The sequence below is a fragment of the Papilio xuthus genome, unplaced genomic scaffold (assembly GCF_000836235.2).
Source record: "Papilio xuthus unplaced genomic scaffold, Pxut_1.1 DF827542.1, whole genome shotgun sequence".
NCBI classification, from domain to species: domain Eukaryota; kingdom Metazoa; phylum Arthropoda; class Insecta; order Lepidoptera; family Papilionidae; genus Papilio; species Papilio xuthus.
The window spans coordinates 2,904,504-2,924,769 of NW_013531107.1; the positions used below are offsets into that span (position 1 = coordinate 2,904,504).

The 20,266-nt window shown below is 32.6% G+C and overlaps 1 protein-coding gene across 2 annotated transcripts in view; it reads right to left on the reverse strand.

The window, feature by feature from the left end:
• Positions 1-3,423: 3,423 nt before the first annotated feature.
• LOC106118856 (uncharacterized) overlaps positions 3,424-20,266 on the reverse strand; it is a 33,309-nt gene continuing 16,466 nt past the window's right edge. For both annotated transcript variants that reach the window (XM_013313613.1, XM_013313614.1), the window contains exons 3-8: positions 6,885-7,038; positions 6,070-6,255; positions 5,573-5,796; positions 5,230-5,446; positions 4,832-5,035; positions 3,424-4,517 (exon numbers count right to left, since the gene is read on the reverse strand). In XM_013313613.1, coding sequence (XP_013169067.1) covers positions 4,380-4,517; positions 4,832-5,035; positions 5,230-5,446; positions 5,573-5,796; positions 6,070-6,255; positions 6,885-7,038 — 1,123 coding nt within the window. In that variant the 3' untranslated portion in view covers positions 3,424-4,379. The remainder of the gene's footprint in view (positions 4,518-4,831; positions 5,036-5,229; positions 5,447-5,572; positions 5,797-6,069; positions 6,256-6,884; positions 7,039-20,266) is intronic.

The window sequence follows — 20,266 nt, forward strand, 5'->3', positions numbered from 1 at the left end:
GATTACAATTTGGAGCATTTAAAATGAAATATTTTCCAAAGTTAACAAGGTTTTGAAAATTATTTCAATATAATATTTATTCAAGTTAAGAACAACGCCATCTTACCAAAACTTCCAACCGCAGTTCTAATTATACGCACACGTTACTCCATTTACTTTAAAATATCTGTACTACAATGAAACACGTAAGAAATTCAGTTGTATTTTATTGTACAAAAAAAAACAGATCCAACTTTCTCACTAACATAACAATTTCTCCTCGAATTAAATATAACCCCACGTCTCTAAAATAGACATCACAGATAAAAATATAGACACAAAAAATATCATTTGCCACTAAATTTTGTTACATCGAAATTCATTCATAATTTTAAGTCTTAATTACACCAGCAGATATTTTTCGGAGGCGAATGTTCAAATACAATGTATAATCAAAACTAAAACTTAATTTATTTGTTCTGCATTTCTGTTTAAATAAGCGTCATAACAATACAACCGTTTAAGATAAGGCCATGTACACACCAAATGTATTATCAATCGCTTACGTAATTTAAAATAATGTTTGAACCTATAATCACATTGCATTTAAGTGACTATGCAAGGCGTAGTAGCGTACAGTAGCAGCGTTAGGGTAGGACGGGGTGGGGCAACCGCCAAAGGCGCTGGACATAAGAGAGCGTCGAAAGTGCCATAGTCGGTATAAAGAGGCGCTTACGGAACCCCTTAAGTTAATCTTTGGAAGGTTTTCTCCGACACCCAAAAAGGTGCGCCGCAAAAATCTCGCTGAGGGCGCCGTAACTGCTAAATCCGGACCTGGTGGAGTATTTTCGGTTAGTGCGAACAAAACTTGTATTGGTTTTTTTTCTTAATCTAGTTTTGTTCGTTTCTCTCACAGTCGGTGGCTGATAACACCTTTGGTTTGAACACAGCCTAAGCAGTTTTACGTAAAACAAATGCATACATTAATACATGTAACAATAACTTTTAAAATACATTAATACTTAAAATTACTTCTAGGAACCGAGTAGTTAGCTAGACGATAACAAAAATAAAAACCAAATTGTTTTAATTCCAAACATAAAAAAATGTTCTTTGACGAAAAACTTTTGTATTCCCGTATGCATTTATAAACAACACAGTTTATGATATGTGTCAGAATAACACTAATGCGCGATATAATTTCTTTAAAAAAAATGTGTCAGTTAATAAAAAAAAATAGTTTTTGTAGAATATAACTGAGACTTGTATGCATAAAACTAAATTTATAAACTTTACGTCATAAAACTTACCAGTAAATTACATTCGGAACCTGTAAAATTACTGATTTTATTTTCCTTATGTTAACAAAATTTGTAAATAAACGTTACTTATTTACTATAAGAAAACCATTTATGTAATTTTTCAAAATATACAAAACAATTGATATAAAATTCAAAGAAATATAAACGTTAAAAATAATTATAACAGTGTAAACTAGACTTGGTTTGAAAGTTCATAAAAGGATAAGTTTAATGTGAAAATACAATAACGAATAATGGATATGTACATATTAATTTTAATTATACTAAAGATACATTTACATCATGAAATTGAATACGGACTCGACAACATCTAAACAATAGCAATAGCTTTGTGTACTTATTGTAGATAGTTTATTTACAAAAAACAATTGTAATATTTACAATACATAAATTGAATATCATATTTCGTATTTTATAAAGATTTGTTGACAAACTGGAAATATATTAAATAAAAATCTCTATAATCGCATTAAGATTATTTTAAGTTTATGGTTATAAATTGTAAAAGGTATAAACTAAACTAATTAAAAATGGCTAAACTTACGTATAAACTTACGTATAGATAAACCAGTGACAGCACTGTATTATAGCTATTGTATAGCCGTTTTTAATTAGTTTATAATGTCTCAAGAAATTTCAAATAATTGATTTGATTAATGAACAAAAATTTGAAACAATGGCGTATTTATAGTATTTAGTGCGTTCTTTTGGACTGTTATTATTTTCTGGACTATATGACTAACGTTCCTTATTTAGAAAGTAGATTAAATATGATTTAGATATCTGAAATTATTTATAAATTATCTTTTAAGTAAATTTGATTATATTAACATATTAAAGTCATATATATTTTTATTTTAAGTAATACTGTTAACGCTATAAGCGTTTTTGAGCAACATATTGTGAATGGCTTTAATTTATCCACATTGAATACTGACCATTTACGTATATAATAATTAAAAATACTAAAGGGTTGATAATAAAATAAATGATATCCCCGACTGTAAAAAATACGAATTTTGACACTTCTTTAATCAAAGTAGGTTCTGCCGTTTAGGCATACTTATACATCAATAATAAATATAAGGGCGCAAGTTCATTAGTCGTTAACTTGGACTGTGTAACGCAAGCGTCCTGGTGAAGGGAATTAGTAGACGATTATAATGCGCGGTAAAGAATATTACACAGAGCATGCGGGCCCTAACAACTAATAAAACCACTGCTCGCATTTAGGGCCCTACATGAGTGAACAGAAATCACTCGCATTACTCTAAATACTCGTACTCTGCCTTTCAGCGCAAATGCTGTGTTCCCAGTAGGCAAATTATTAGCAGCCGATTGAGTGAGCCACAAATTTTCGGGTCCTGGAACCGGTTGTGCTGTGAGTTAGGGCACGTCACGCTGAAAATCAGCGCAAATCTAGCAAACTGTGGACACTTCATTTCAAATATATGTGTTTACTAAACCGATACCCCGCTAAAAGTTTGCCTACTAGGAATACATACTAAAGACTAATGATATTGCGCCTTTATTATATTGTCAGTCGGGCAAAATTTTTATATGTTTCGAACAAATAGCTTTCAAATGGCACTGATACTAAGTGGTCCTCTTATTATTATGCGATGCGGATGACTATAACATATCTTTGAAATATTGGGGCAAATATTAAATGAAGAAAAGTATGCCGATATCAAAAGTATGACATTAGAATGTAAAATCTTATTTTGATACAGTTTCATGAAAAGAAAATAGACATGAAACTTTTTAAAGAGTGAATTATGGCACTACGTTTGGTAATTTAGAATTTGTATGTTTTTTAAACTTATAAAATAAATTATTTACTTATATTGAGCCTCGGTGGCTCAGTGGTCAAGCACTTGACTTGCAATCTGCAGGTCCTGGGTTTGATTCCCGCCATGTACCAATGTGTTTTTCGATTTCCGATTTACATATGTACATTTATCCGACGTTCTTACGGTGAAGGACATCGTGATGCAACCTGCACATATCTGAGAAGTAATTCAAATATATATGTGAAGTGAACCAACCAGCACTTGGCCAGCGTGGTTGACTATGGCCTAATCACCCTTAACTTAGGGTAAGCTCCGAGCCCCTCGGTAGGGACGTATAGTGAGCTGATAATGATGATGATTGTTACTTATTTTGCTAGGATTTTTTTATTAAATTGTTATTTATGCCAAAAAGTTAAGATGTTCGATAATCTAGTTTAGTCTAGGAAGCTAAATTACACGTATATGTATATGTTTGTAGTATGCATAGATACAATTTAATTAAATATTATGATCCTAACTATAAAAAACTCAGACAATGTTTCAATTACATTTTAACTTAAACATATATCAACCCTTTTATCGAACGCTGGTATCAGATATTACAAGAAATCATATGATTGTATGTGGATTTCCGAAATGTGATCTTGACTAAAAGAAAAACAACAAAAAACATCGATAATATTAATCACCGGCGATTAAATGGTTAAACCACGTTGTCAAACAATATCTAACTGTATCTTTTGTAAGAAAGTAAAACATAGCAATAGAATAGTTATAAATGCCATTATACGAATAATTTCTACATACTGACTTCAGATTTTATTTCTCAGTTTTGCATCTGATGCACACACATAAAATGGTTTATGCTATTATAAATTAACAATAGTGACAGTTATTGAAGTAAATTTTTTGTACACGATATAAAGAGCTTTCATTTAGTAATATTTGGATTGGACTTTGTATTATATATAACATAACTATATATTATACATAAATTTAAATGCAGGTTTAATACTTATAATTACTTACGACTATAGATATTCAATATTGTCACGACAGGACGCTACCAAAAAAGCTTGCAAGATTCGAAAAACATGTTCATTTTTCGAAAAAAATCGAAAAAAAATCAATTTAATTAGTAACTATTTTATGAAATTTCTCTGGTAACAATTAACGCAATAATATTCAATTTCTACAGTCGTATTTTAATAGCTATGATATAATGGGACCATTTGTAAATGTACTTGTAAATTTGTACAATCAGGGAAATGCGTCGACAAACGGTTTACGTGGGACACGTTTTTAAATATGTATCCTTTTCAGCGTTGACACGCTTGAGGAGGTCGTCCGCCCAACGGTGTGCGGTGCGGTCCACTGTCGAAGGCACCGTCAGGCATTGCTGACCACCGTACTCGCATGCCATCTGTTACATGAATTATATTAGTACAATTTATCATTATTTTAATGTATAATTAATACGATACAACTTACTTCAAAAAGACCTTGTTTTAAAAAGAAATATAAGAACAGACTGTATCTATAGTACCTCGTTTGGTAGCGAAGTTTCTATGAAATTTGATGTTAGAGTTGTGTTCTAATGACGCTGCTACTGTTTCTTTGGCAGTTTTAATAAACGTATCGCAAATAAGTTTCTTATTTTTTGATTAAAGTTAGAATTGAGGCTTTTAATTATTAACGAGAAATGTAGATAGTCATACAAAAAGTTTAGGTATATACCCGATAATGATGCAGCAAGGCTCGGTCAGTCGGCACCCCGACGGAGCTGGCGCCGGGCGCGAGCTCCCATACGAAGTGGTTGCCGAGCTCAACGGCGTCGCGCGGCCGCAGTGCGTACTTGCTGCGGTTCTTGACCGCGTGCGGCGCCGCCCACCGACGCGTCTTCCGTGACGTCAACAAAGGCGCCGGAGCTTCGGCGTCGTCCTGTGAGTTAATTCACATTACAAAATAATAAGCGGCAAGACACAACATTTTTACAAAATATCCGATAGTCACACACAGACCGATAAAGAATGTTCGCTGGCGATAAATGATAATTTTATTTAAATGCCGGATCAGATTACGGTTGTGAAATTTATGACATTTCTTTTATTTGAACATGTTATGATTTTACGAACCTCCCAACCCAAGTAGAAGAAGGCGTTTCTAAACAGGAAGGCGGAGGGCGCCTTGGATGGGGGGTTGTATGCGGCGCGCAGGGCGGTAAGCAGCGCGGACAACGTGCGCTCGCGCCGCGGCAACACCACCTCGTCCACATCGATGACTAGCAGCCAGCCCGCAGCAGACATTGACCGGTACAAGCAATCGTTAAAGGCCGCGAACTGACCCTCCGTCCTGAAAATATTAATTTGATACCTCAGTTTATTTTTTTAATCTTGACTAAATGTGCTTTTATATATTAACTGTATTATTTTACAAGGCGCAACGGAACAACATAAATGCAATGTAATTACAACATACCTTATTTCAACTTTGGATACAATGGGCAGCTTCCATGGCAGCAGCGTGACCAGACCCTGCTTGCGATAGTGCTCTATGAGGCAGGTGACTGGCGCGCTTAGGGACTCGTTGTACATATAGAAGTGGCTGACGCCCAGCAGACGGTTCAGCTCAAACCACTCCAGCAGCCAGTCAGAGCGCGCGTACGAGAAGTGAAACGGCTTCACGCACACGTGTAGAGTTTCCTAATGAAATTCGCAAAATCAAGTGATAATTTAAAAAGTCAAATTAAAAAAATGGTAACAGAACTAAGGAATTCAAAATTATTTAATTGGTTTCTAAACATTCCCTTGACGTATATTTTTCATACTAAACATACACTTTGTGATGTCCGGAACAATAATTAGCGATTTTGAGCTTAACAATTATACTTGTTTCCTTCTCAGAGTTGCGGAGAATTGACACAAATACAAATAAACTGCAGTTCCAGCTCCTCCATCCTTCAATTGTAAGCTTACCTCGTTACCCTTCCTGGGATTGGTGTCGAGTACAATGAGCTGGTTGGTGGGCGGGCGGTGCTGCGCCGTGCTGGCCAGTACGGACAACGACGCGCCGACCGTCTCCTGAGGCTTCACGCCCGTCTCGCGCAGCAGACACAGCACATACGTCGCACTGTACTTCAAGTTCCAATTCTCTCGGATAGGCTGAAACGATGAAGAATATAAATTTATATTTGCTTGATAACTTTCTACAATGAAAGAATAAAATTCGGTTCCCACTAAGGATCTAATATCGTGCAGCCAACTGTCACCATAAGAGCTTTAATTTATATCAAAGGTTCTAATAATAAGTTTATGATGTAATTACATTTTGAGCGTCAAATAACACACAAATGGGTGGAAAATAAATGGCCTCAACCGTAAATAAAAGTCCATATTCCAAAGTAAATTTACACTAAAATTCACAGCGACTGTACTCGGATAATGTTTACTGTGATGAAAGATGCTATAAAATCCTTGCGGCTTCAACAAACTCACTTCTACTCTAAAACTTTGTTCGTTCTGTTTAAATGTAGAATCATAAAATTTTAATAGAACATTAGAGAAGACAAAATATTTAAAATTTCAATGAATTTTTAACTTATTGTAAAATATAATATTATAATAAGCACATTCACAAGAATAAGAAAATATTTATCCATTCTAATCAAATGATAAGTTTATACTTTCAGATGGAAGGATTAAATTTTGAAATACGACAATACATTTCTGATATGATGACAACGAGAGAATTATGCTCAGTACTAAAATTTCACATTAAATCTTCTCCGTACCTTAACTCTGGCCTTCAAAGTGAGTGTTCTGTTGTCCGGCAACCACATACGGCAGATAACCGAATCGGCACCTCGAGTTCGCGTAGCCGCAATCACTCGCACAGCAGCCAGCGTTCGTCTCTCTACGTACGCTGAATACACGTAGAATCTAAACCTGAAACAATTTGTAACAACGCTGTCAGTATCATACATTCTAAATGTAATTCGGTTTCATACATTCTTGAGTGTATAGCTTTCAACATTCGTGTGAATTCCAGACTTAAAATGCTTATCAACGCAGAGAGATTTCTCCTTCTCAGACATAATTAAAATAAATGTAGTTCTCGTGGTAATTTGGGACACAATGGGACAAAAAATATATTTAAATATTTGTTACGTCAAGTGTTTCGTATTGGAAATTGTTAAATATTAAACATTATATATATGATTTAGTAATTTCCGAGGTATTCAGGCTCCCGTAACATACAATTTTACGCTTAGATTAATCAATTTCACAGTTTGTGCACATCCACGGGTGAATATGAAACATCTCGGAAAAGTCTTGGTTGTAGCAATTTGTTACAGAAAATATGTAATGCAACAAAGCTAAGATATTTTTTATTTATTTATAAAATTAGATAATACTAAATAATTGAAACTTTCTTGTGACATTATACTAAAATGATATATAAAAATGACTAAACACTCACGTATATTCGTCCGGTGGCGGCACCGACTAGTTTCGAGCCCATCGGGGGCCATTCATCAGGATGAGTGGTACTGGTATTATTTCGCGGACGCGGCCCGTCGCTCACTACACGGTGAGTCGGTGCCGCCACCGGACGAATATACGTGAGTGTTTAGCCGTGTTTATATATGAGATTAGATAATACTATTTAAAAACCAATTTTTAAATTGTATAAACAATGCAACGAATAAAAATAAAATAGTCCAGCATTTAACTGTAACACAAACAAACTTGACTAACGATACAGCCAGACTATAAAAAAACAGGTCGTTTAAGCAAAAACGGTGTCGTATTTAGATACAAAAACTCGGATGGACTTTGAAAAAACAAGCTTAACATTAACATTAAGCTTTTCTCAAACTGAAAGTTTAAGCACAGTTTATGTATTAAGATAGATTTATTATTATTGAATTTACGGAATTCTTAAAATATCTTTGAAAATATATCATTTAACCTACAAAATATAAAATCAAAATATACGTAATTTAAATAATTTACAAGCTGCAAATATATTCACAAGAAATTAACCGTTAAACGCAACATTACATTTCAAAACATCTCATAATCCAGAAATTAAATTTAAAAGCACCTGTGTAATCTCTGTCTAATCCTAACAAGACGATAAATTTTTCCATTTTCCTTCCAGAAAGAAATAAACCAAAAAAGCTTTTTCCGAGACCTTGATTAAATTTCCACGAACCCGTACCGCCTTGCTAGCGACTATGCGTGTGTTTTGTTTTAAAAAATGTTACAAGGTAGTTTTATACACTTTAGGTAATACAAGACAAGGCATATGGCACCATTTCTACTTAATGTCAACTTGTCAACAACATTAACTTACTCACCATTATTAACTACCACTAAGATGTCCCTTATTGTGTCTGTCCTACTTTAATATGAGTCAACTGTTTTAAGAAAAGTAAGTTCAAGAGTTTAAAATATTTACATCATTTACTAACAAGACTTTTTCAAAAACATATCAGAGCCAGTCTCTCCTAAACAATAAGTAAACCATAAACAATCGAGTCAGTCCCAATCCGCAAAAAAAGTGGCCATGAATAAGAGATTGAATTGAATTGAAGAATAAAAAAAGTTATTGTAAACACTGTCTACTATCCATTTATAATACAATACAGTTTACGAATCACCGGCGAAAATTAAATCGAATTACATTTTTAAATAAAATTTTAATACTGAAATTGAAAATGAAGCTCATCACGAGTAAATACGACGGCATTTATAATTTTACTCGAAATGACGTTATCTTTTAATCAAATCGAGGCTGTCATAATTAATTCCATTACAGTCAAGAACATTGTCCATTTTACAATTAATGAATTTTCTTTTTTTATTCCTAACTCGCTGTGGACCGCAACTCCGTCCGCGCGTAATTAAAAAAAAACATGATCAATTCCCGGCAATTATTCGAATTTTTCTCACCTTTTTAACCTTCCCTAAACCTCCACGAACATTTCAAGACCAAGGTAAGACAAATCTATTCAGCCGTTCTCGAGTTTAAGCGAGACTAACGAACAGTAATTGATTTTTAAATATATAGATTTAAAGAGTTTTTTTACAGTCATTTCATGCTTAGGCCTTTGGCTCGCGCTAAAGTATTTTTTCTCTTTCATATCAGGAAATAGACCACGTTTATTAATAAAAGTGAAATCAAAAGACACACAAAACATTTATTAGAAAATCTTTACAAAGAAAACTCGTCGTTTGACTGGTTTTTCAAATTAAAACTCTCAGAAGTTCTTTGTTTCGAACTGGTCTTTGTTTTGGATCATTTTCGTTCTTTGTGTACGCAGCTACCGTTTACATTTTTTTATTCATCTTCTTTATAACTTCGACTGCTGAAAAGTAATATATTCTTTTTGAAGTCTATAATTTTTCTTACTGTGCATACCAATACCAATTATCTTATCAATAGATATGATATTTTTAAATCAGAAAAATTACATATGAAATAAATAAAAATCTCGATGAAATGGTGGCCCAGGATCACGGACTTTTGTTAAGCTATAAATATCGATACAAAAACTTACTATCTGTTACATTCTTCCATGAACTTGTCAGCAGTGAAAATATACACTTCATAAAAAAAAGCTTATGTTAACTTCAAACAGTTTTATTAACTTTCAAACAAATCAACGCTTACTATCGCAGAGTTGGAATTTTTCACTGAATTGCAGATCAAATGAAGCATAAATTTCTGCACAGAAATATTTATTCGAAAACTTTAAAAATGCGAACACATTTAAATTGTTCCATTTAGTTTTCCACTCGGCAGCAAATAGTTATGACGTCATGATTGACGTAGAGATTTATTAAAAAATATCACGAGTTATTTTATGATCCATTTTTTCCATGATTATTAGAAAAGGCGGCAAACAAGCTGCGAGATCACCAAGATGATCAACCACACCGATAGACATCTGCAACATCAGAGAAACTGGGGACGGGTTGCCGGCATTTAAGGAAATGGTATGTTCGCTTCTTGAAGGACCCAAGTCGTATTGGTATGGAAATACCGCCGAGGGCCGTTCCACCGTTCCACAGTGCGACAGGAAATTGCGCGAGAATTATATCGTACTATATTACCTAAGAAAATTTGAATAAAATTATAACATGTTAAACTATTCGAACGTTAAACTAGTCTAATTCTGAAACTCGTTAACGGATATTGATCCTATTTCCACTTTAATTTTCCATCAAAATCAACAGCTATGTAATATCCCTGTACATTTCTTACATGAATATTGAACAATTTCACGGTTTGTGCACAATCAGGAACGGATATGAAGCCTCTTAGTCCCCACTGATTCGCGATACTCTACAGGAAATGGAAAGTCGAATGACATCGACAAGCGACTGAGCTGTCGCATATTTATCTACGCTTCTAGAAAAAATTGCTAGCGATTTTTTATTGTTATTTGTGTTATCAAAAATACAATGTGTTGGATAACTCTTACATATCCTTTTTCACACAATCCATCCATATTTCTTTGGTTCATCCTCCTCTAGACACGAATCTATTTTTTTAACCAATTTATTCTAAGAACATATAACATTTTAATATAATGTAAGCTTGATATTGAATTGGAAATATATATTCTCGACAAATAACAGGAACCTTTTATTTTGAAGCAATTTTATCATGGAGAAGTGTAGCTCCAACTTTACAACACAAACACAATAGACAGTTTCAAAATTAGAAGAATTACAACAGGTAACTTTGCTCTCGACAAATTTCATTAAAGACTAAAACTTACATCAGTTGTCCATTTGTGCATTAGTCACAGAAGTTTAGTTGCTAAAGTTAGTAAATATTAGTCAGTTAACTGAAGTTGTAAGAAACAAAAAAAAGTGTAAATTGTTATAAAATTGATTAAAAAGTGATTGAAATATCGTGTAAAAGTCATTGAAGTCTCACTGACTTAAAAAAAATATTTCAGACTATTTCTTATTCCAGTATCTTTGAATACAAATAACATTTTTATATGCAAGCGCTTTGTGTATAAAAGATAACTGATATTACGCACAGCGTGTAATAATGCACGGTAAAGTTTTAGTACAAAGGTTTCGCAACACATTTACAGCTCGACTTTGGTGCGCAATAACGCAGCATAAAACAAATAAAGCGACGTAATGCACATTACAACAGGCGCTTCAAGCGGTAAAGCTGTGACGTAGGAAATATATAGAGCCGCCTATGAAATGCCAACAATATCTTAAAATTCAGCTATAAAACTTGATAACACCAAAATAATTGAATGTTAACATTCCATTAATTTTCACAGAAATCTTTATTTATCTATCGAATTCATGGTTACTTAAACATACTTAACCTAATATGACTGAATTTCCTTGTGACTTTTAAATAAATTTATTACTTATATATACAATGAAAATACTGATATTAAGCATTTGATAATATTTATATCTTTATAGGAGATGATTTGATTTTTATCACAAAATATAACCGAATATCCAACTTAAACGATAAAATAAATCGCGATAACTAAAATGGCACGTATCAGTATCGGTCGTGTGAAGCTTTACCCTTTCCACGTCGGTGATTTTCAAAGCGTTTGAGTTTAGTGGTAGCACATCTTGTTGCTTTCGGTTATCGAGTAGTGTGCGATTGGAGGTGATTGGAAATATTATATATAGGACCTTTTCTCTTTAATCAAATTATAATTCACTTTTTAAAACTTCTTCGCGAGTAAATCTTATTAACATTATAAATGCGAATGTTTAGATAGATGGATGTATGGATGTTTGTTTGAAGGTATCTTCGGAACGGCTGAACGGATCTTGATGAAATTTGGAATACATATAGAACATATTCTGGAAAAACAACTTTTAAGGTGTCGTAACTAATTATGATTCGCGCAGACGGAATCGCGGGCGACAGCTAGTAGATTATAATAAACACATCCTGTGACAACCTTTACATATTTTCTTATTACTACAAAAATTATCTTATATTCTTTAAGCTTTCCATTTCAACCAACACGATCAACAGTTCATGTATTATTATTTATTTATTGTTGATCAAAAATGTATAAGGAGTATGTTAAACGCTTTGTACACACTTGAAAGCATAGTTAAGCAGTGTACAGTTGCCGTACCGCAATCTCATTAGATCAGTACAAACAATGGGCTTTCAACTATTTGTGTTGCTCTAGAAACAATTTAATCTACGGACAGTGTTTGTCTACTTATTCAGTGCACTTTTATAAGTACTTCTTTTATAACTTAGAACAATATCTTAACAATTCTGCATAGTGATATAGTCTTCGCATTATTTTTAACATGAACGTGAAAATTTTTAGTTATATTCAAATAGTTGTGGCCCGAGACTCCGTCCGCGCGAAATAAAAAAATACCTTTGTATTATTCCAAGCTATTTTCTAAATCTATGCCAAATTATAGTTAGTTCCATGCTGTTGTTCTGGAAGTACCTTCTAACAAATATCCATCCAAACATTAGTTTTAAGAACATAAGTAAGTTTCTTTATTTGATCTTTACCATTAGCCTTGTCAGTCCATTACTAGATATAGGCATTTACTAATCTTTCTCTATATGAGACTTTGTAATTTTAGACATTATTAATTACCATCCTTTGGCGCGAATGACGTGCTTTCGTTACAAAGTCTAGTATCAGAATGATTAGTGAGGGGACATAGATGTCGACATTTTAGTAAGGCTAGTCTTGTGTGCAGTAAATTAAAACATTTCTAGTGTTAAATAAAAAACTGGTTTGATTCGTCTGAAAATTTGTTGCAATTTATTCCGTACTTGGCCCCTATTTCAAGCTTCGTGCCTGTAGGTTAAGTTTATATGCAAAGGTAGTGTTGGTAAAAATAAAAGTATGAATATAACACAACATAATTAGCATGCGCCGGCTCCGAGCCCCTCATTAAGTTTCGCAAACAATCCGTGATGCGCCCCACTTTTTTAACGGTTCACTAGCTAAGGGAATATGCAATATTTCAGTACTTTTCGAGTACTGTCTCAATAAATACAGGAATATTTTTACATTTTATTTCTCTCGCGTACTCAAGTTACAGTATAAAATATTCAGAAGGTGACTGAGAGCTTTCGTAATGTAATTTGTAACTATGTTTTTATATTCATATTACTTGATTTCATTGAATTCAAAAAATCGTTCCTAATCCACGGATATTTCGTTAGAAGGCTTGTCTATGCGTTTTCCTACTAGTTTTTAAATTCAGTATGAAACTTAATCTTACTAATATTATAAATGCAAAAGCTTAGATTGATGGATAGATGTTTGTTAGTAGATATCCGAAACGGCTCGACGAACTTAATGAAATTTGGTACAGATGTAGAACATAGTCCGGAAAAACACATAGGCTACTTATTGAACCTTTTTCTACATACATAGGTGCAGACGGAGTAGCGGGCGACAGCTAGTATCTTTCTAAAATATACCGGATATAGTTGTGTGAAAAACGATTCATGAATACGAAAAAGAAAAACAACATAGCAACTTTAGAATTCTCCATTACATTATTCACAATCTGATTGAATTAATACTTGACTGGCTTCGTCTTTGAAACAGTATACAAAGCTTCTGACACAAACTCGTGTACAAAGGTCTCCCTTAATATAATGTATTTACATAAGTTTTTGACACGACCTAAAAGCCACAGGCTTTTATTACATTTTTGTAGGGCTAATGTTTTGCTATAAATAAGGTATTTAAAGCTCTGGTATGAAATTATAAATGAAATATAGAAGCTAAATGCTGTTTACTTTTAGGATGAGTAAATACAAAATTAATCATATAATTTTCACGTAATTCTTAAAGCACTATGTTTATTGGAAATGATTCAATTACTTTGATATCACTTATATTTATCAAAATGATAACTATTCTATTGTTCTATATTTTACCTCAAATACTAGCTTTCGCCCGCAACTCCGTCCGCACGGAATTAAAAAAAATACTTCATGTGTAGTCTATAAGTTCTTCCAGAATATATCCTACATCTATCCCAAATTTTATGAGATTTGTTAAGCCGTACTGAAGATACCTTCTAACAAATATTCATGCATCCATCCATCCAAACTTTCGGAGTTAAATATTAGTAAGATTTAGAACCAAAGTTTCTCACAATCATTTGACTGATGCTAATTTCATTTTGCTATAGTAGTACAACGGCTGTCCGCGTTTGTTAATTAACAAACATTTAAAAGAAAAACATGCACAACAATTCAAAATATAGTAACCACGTCTACTTTAAAAGAATACTTTCTTATTTTCATAAAATGTAAAGTCAAAGGATTCAAGTCGTACGTACCTAAAAAACTTATATAAAAACGGCTAAACACTCACGTATAATCGTCCGGTGGCGGCACCGACTAGTTTCGAGCCCATCGGGGGGCCCTTCATCAGGTTGAGTGGGCCACTTTTTTATATAAGTTTATTATAATGTACGTACCTGTTCAATATTTCGCAGTAAACTTGCGCTAAACTAATAACTAAGTTAATAACTCCGCTATTAGCTTTATTGATGCAAATTAGGATGTAGCGTGTATGTAAATTAGTCAATGAGCTAACTAGTTAATTGCACATTGTGAAGTTTGCGTCCAGCACACCGTACTCCTAACTAAAACTAAATGATATTAACGGAATAGCTAACTTGTGTCGCATAATATATATTTATACGTAACTAAATGTTACATCCAATCCATTATATTAATTACGGTGCAATTTTCCAGTTCAATGGAAATTAATTCAATGGAAAATCGCTGTTGATCTTTACTCATTACATTGATTTATTTGAAAGCTTCTATCAAATGGAAATATTTAGGAATATATTCTGGTATATAGATTGTTTTCAACAAGGTTGTGTGATTTCAAATGTAACAATGAAGAATCTTAATTCATAACATAGCTTAAAGTACATTTATGTAGTTACAAAATAAAAACTTGAATAATAATTTTCATTATATTCATAGCGAAAAGTCAAGTTTTGCTTAGTATATCATAAAATATAGTGTTATTTATGAAGAATTCATAAAGAATTCTGCCGCTGGTGGAATATTTTCTCGTTCTTAACATTATTCTAACACGTTATTGTACTTAATATCCGGTTGCCGACATTCAACAAATACGAAAACTTCCTCACTCAACATTAAACTGAAACTCACACAAATTTTGTATTATTACATGCATTTTGTACATATACAAAGTAATACGTACAATACAATTTATTTTTAAATGTTTGTATCCATGTCAGTATATAAATAACAGAATTTTCTAATTCACTGCTAAGTTTTTAGACAGTATTAGAATCATTTGGCGCGAATGACTTGCTTTCTTTAGAAAGTCCAGTGTGAGAATGAATAGTGAGGGGACATAAACTTCGACATTTTAGTAAGGCTAGTGTTGCGTCAATACACTGGCACATTTTCGGATTTTCTTCCTAACAGTTTATTAGGTTAAGAATGTTTTAAAAGAATGTTGTTACATTACTATATCGTAATACACAGAAATTCTTAAAATATAAGTTTAATGAAGTAAATTTTTAACTATACTTATTTAAAAAGTTATATAAAAGTGCCGCCATTGGACGAACATACGCGAGTGTTTTAGCGGTTTTAATATAAGTTTATTATAAAATCTCACGAAAGTTTGAATAATTTAAAATATTGTCTGTTATCTAGTTATTACCAGAAAAAATATATAGCGTATTCTACAGCTACGATAAACGAAACGATTGTTTCGTATACACTTGTTCCACTTAAATCTATTCATAACAGAGATTTTCAGTCCATTTGGAACCAGTTTAGTGGAAGCGTATACTATTACGGTGAAACAAAACAGATATTTATGTTTCCTATACAAAGTTATTGGATACATATTTCATTTTTTTAGTATTGTTTTTGTAGCGCGCTTGGAACGATGTTGAAAACTGCGTTAGGTGAGCACGTATAGAAAATACGATACGTGCTTATGATGCCAGACTAATTCTGTATGTTAGCAATCGATTGTGAATATTGTCTGTTTATAAATTGTCTACAAATGTAATAAACTGTCGGAATATTTCGTTGCCAGTCTAAACGGCTAGACTGATTACGGTGGATTAGGTCTGATTCGTATTTGCCCAAGTCTAGAGATTCTTTTGAAATTGAAATGTTAGCAATCGTATGATTTTCATGGTTTAAATATCACAGACCTATTCACATTAGTAGCAAATATGAGTTAATGTTTTATACGCATGCTATTGGTTGATTTAAAACCTTTTTGTTACATGCGAACCTTGTGGTAAATATTTACAAGATACAGGATGTTGCACAATCTGATAAAAATAATCGTTCGAACGTGAACAAAGGATGAGATGCGAAAAATACGCGCCACAAAGTGAATAGCAGATTATTCTGACATCGATCGAATTTTTATTGAAAAATTATTATGAAAATAGAACACCCTACCTTACGTTATCCAAATCGACACTCGGTAACATATTAAATTAAAGTTTTGGTTTGCGGTATTGTTTCAATTCAAATATTGCATCGATTTTGTGGTTTACCTATTTGTAACATGTTGCTTTGAAATAACAAATAATTTAAAATTTCGTGTAATAAATTGAAAGATAAATTTAATAATCATATTTAGCTGTAAAATAAGTACAAAGACTTTCAAACTCATTATCTTTCTGTATTTATCCCACTCATAAAAGGTCAGCGCACCAGAAGACGACATCGATCGATCTATCTTCCGTCGTTACAGTCGTCACTCCCTCCTTGATCATGTCTTGCATCATCCTTTGATACAAACCACCCATCTCTTCTTAGACATATCACTACCTACGTAAGTTCTTTCTTCGTCATAAATGTCAAACTATTTGCTTTATTGGAATGTTTCTATTTGATTCTTTATATCAACTTTTGTACGTAATCTAATATTCGTCGTTATTAGTGTTTGATTTAGTATTTTGTAGAGAATATGAAACATAAATTATCCGACGAAATAAATTTATAGTAACTTAAAGCCAAATATTTATAAATTTATTTCATAAGCAAGCATCACTGCGTTAAGGACACTCGACAAAGGTCTAACGCCCTCTATTCAAAGCAGAAACTATGCTACTAAACTATTATATATATATATAAATATATATATATATGTACTTATATGAAGAAATATATGTTCTAAAATAGCCACTATTGGTTTAAAATACTAATTAACATTTTGTCTCGCACGAATTTTATTTTCATAATACATACTACTAAACGCATATTTGTCTCAAAGCGTCTACATTTTAAAACGCATTACCACGTCTGAGAGATTCGTATAAAGGATAACATATTGCTTAATTCGCTGTAAACTGAAATCCATTTAGTGCTCAGAGCGTCCGCGGAATGCAAACGCACGCTGCTCATTCACTGTAACTGACTTTGATGGAATTAACATAGATTGTTAATAAAGAGTTTACACTATGTTTTTTACGTTCAGATAAAATTTATACTCTGTCACATTAGGGTCTAAAAGGCATTGTACGGTTAGTAAGAGAACTCTACAATAAGAGTTTTATTTTTTTATGTAATCATAAACCCAATTCTTAGTCATTCGGTGCAATATGAAACAGTAGTAAATCAAGCGAATAAAATAACTTTTCCGTTTATAGAATAAAATCTAGTTAATCTCAAAAAGCTAAAGCCATTTAAAATCAACAAACCGTTTCCGTTTAAGGATCAAATACTTAACAATTTCCGCTTTAAATATCTTTTAAAACTATTCCTTGGAATATTTCCATCTCGGAAACAAAGAAAATTTATCTCGCGGATGCCGGAGAGATTTCTTTTGAGTGAAATATTAAAAGACTTCATTTTAAAACCGCTATGATTACAAAGCGCATATTCTAAAGCTCAATGCAGCGCCTCGGACGGGTACCTCCGATGGATTTAATGTTATTTAAAAAACTATATTTGAAAATTAATTATTAATAATTTAATTCCTGAATATATTTGCTATATAACTTGAATCTACTAAAACAAACAAATTCATGTAACATTCGTAATGTTAAGAACAATATTACACTACATATTTCGAGTATTTTAGTGTATTTATTAACTCATTTCTCATAAACTTTGCTTTTAAACTTTATATCGAATACAATACATATGAGTTTTAACAGCCTGACATAGTACTCGAACATTGTTCGCGTTAAACTCACGCTAATATCCCAAAACCGACAGACTTTAGTGTACCAAAACAATGAAAAACTTTTAACTAACAAAATTGTGAATGTAACTGGTTACAACTAACAAAAATCCGGAGCATGTCTCTATTTAGAATTCATATATTTAAAGGTGAATGAAAGGTTATAAAATATGTAAAATAAAGGAACACTTTACGTTGATGTACTCTTTAAAAATAGTAACATTACCTCAGGGGATTTCAAAAGTGACTTTCAATTGAAGGCGTCACAAGAGAGCCGCGTATTCGCGTCAAAAGCTTTTCACATTTCTTACCGCAATTTCATTTATGTTTACGTAAAGAGCATACGCAAAGTATTTCATTTGAAAGCACCATAATATTTTATTTTACATAATTCAAAAGCAGTTACGAGGAGAATAAAGCTGAGTTTTAAAAAACGTATATATAACTTAATGAAACTTTGTTAATCGAATCAAGCTAAGTTTGAAAATTGCAATATAGAGTACAAATAAAACAATCAAATGCGCTTTATCTATAGAAAAAGCATGTAATTATTACTCATAATTGATTTTCAGTGTACGTGTTAACAATAACGAATAGGTAAAAGTGACTGTTAAAATTAACCGAGACTACAACAATGACACTCAACAGTGCTTGCTGTTACCCAATTAAGTGTTTAATTACAAAAGTTTTAAAGCGGGAAACTGTTGTAACTTTAATTGCTAACACTTTGCGCGATCAACGTCACTTCAGAGACATTTGATTTGATGTTTCATTATAAAATCTAGATAAATTGAAAAGAGACGTGAGAGGGACTAATTGATTTAACGATGGCATTTGAGGTGTTAAGTGATTAATTGATGAATGAGGCTCTCAGATGTAGCAAAATTTGCAATAAATGAGAAACATTCTCATTACTTTTTAAGAACATTAACGAAACTTTTGGCTTGAGACGTTTTAATCTTACTAATATTTTGAATTAGAAAGTTTAGATGGATAGACGTTTGTCACTAGGTAACTCCAGTACAGCTTGTTGGATCTTGATGGAATTTGGCACACTTGTTACTATATAATATTGTACTTATTAAGTTTTTTTTAAGTTCCGCGCGGACGTAGACGCGGGCAACAGTTAGCATTATCATCTTCACTTATTATATCACAATTACCTACAATTCTAACAAGGGTCTTGGTTGACAAAGATACGTCTTTTTTGAATTAAAATAAATAAACCATGTTTATGTTAGCTTATTAAGTAAACAACGATTTGAAATTTGAAAACGGGGAGTGGTGTGCCGAGGCGAGTGCTCTTGAAGCCACGAGCCTCTTGACTAAACCCTCGAAGTGCAGATTCAGTTCTTAATAGCAAGAAAAGCAAAGTGATCCAGAATTTAAAAAATCGGTAAACCAGAATATTATAGGCTTATTTCATAACACTACCCGTATTAGAAACACACACTTTTTCTTGAATATTTTTTTTGTTTTTTGTTTTGATTATTTGCTTTACTAACCATGGGTTTCTGAGAACAAAACATCTGTATAAATTACCCCTGCTATCCCTATTCATCCCTAACATGGTATTTGACAAAACAGAGAAAACAATATATTTTAACGGAGATTTTGGTCTCAGAAATTCACGGTAATTAATACATCATTACTTATTGAATCAAAGAAAATGTTATCCAGTAGAAGTATCTACTTTTCGTTATCTATCGGTTTCGTCTTTTATATAAGTACACACGTATTTAGTGGGAAATGTGCTTCAAACATAAACAAAATTCAAAGCAAGTTACGTTATTGATTCAGAACATGTGTCTCGTAGTGTCATTATTTAACACTCAGCGGACGTTAACTTCACTGCCTCTGCACGAGGATTCAACTTTTAACAAGGGTCAAATCCTAAATTATTTAAAAACTTTTATATCTATTTAATTTTGAGATAAATTTCTAAAACT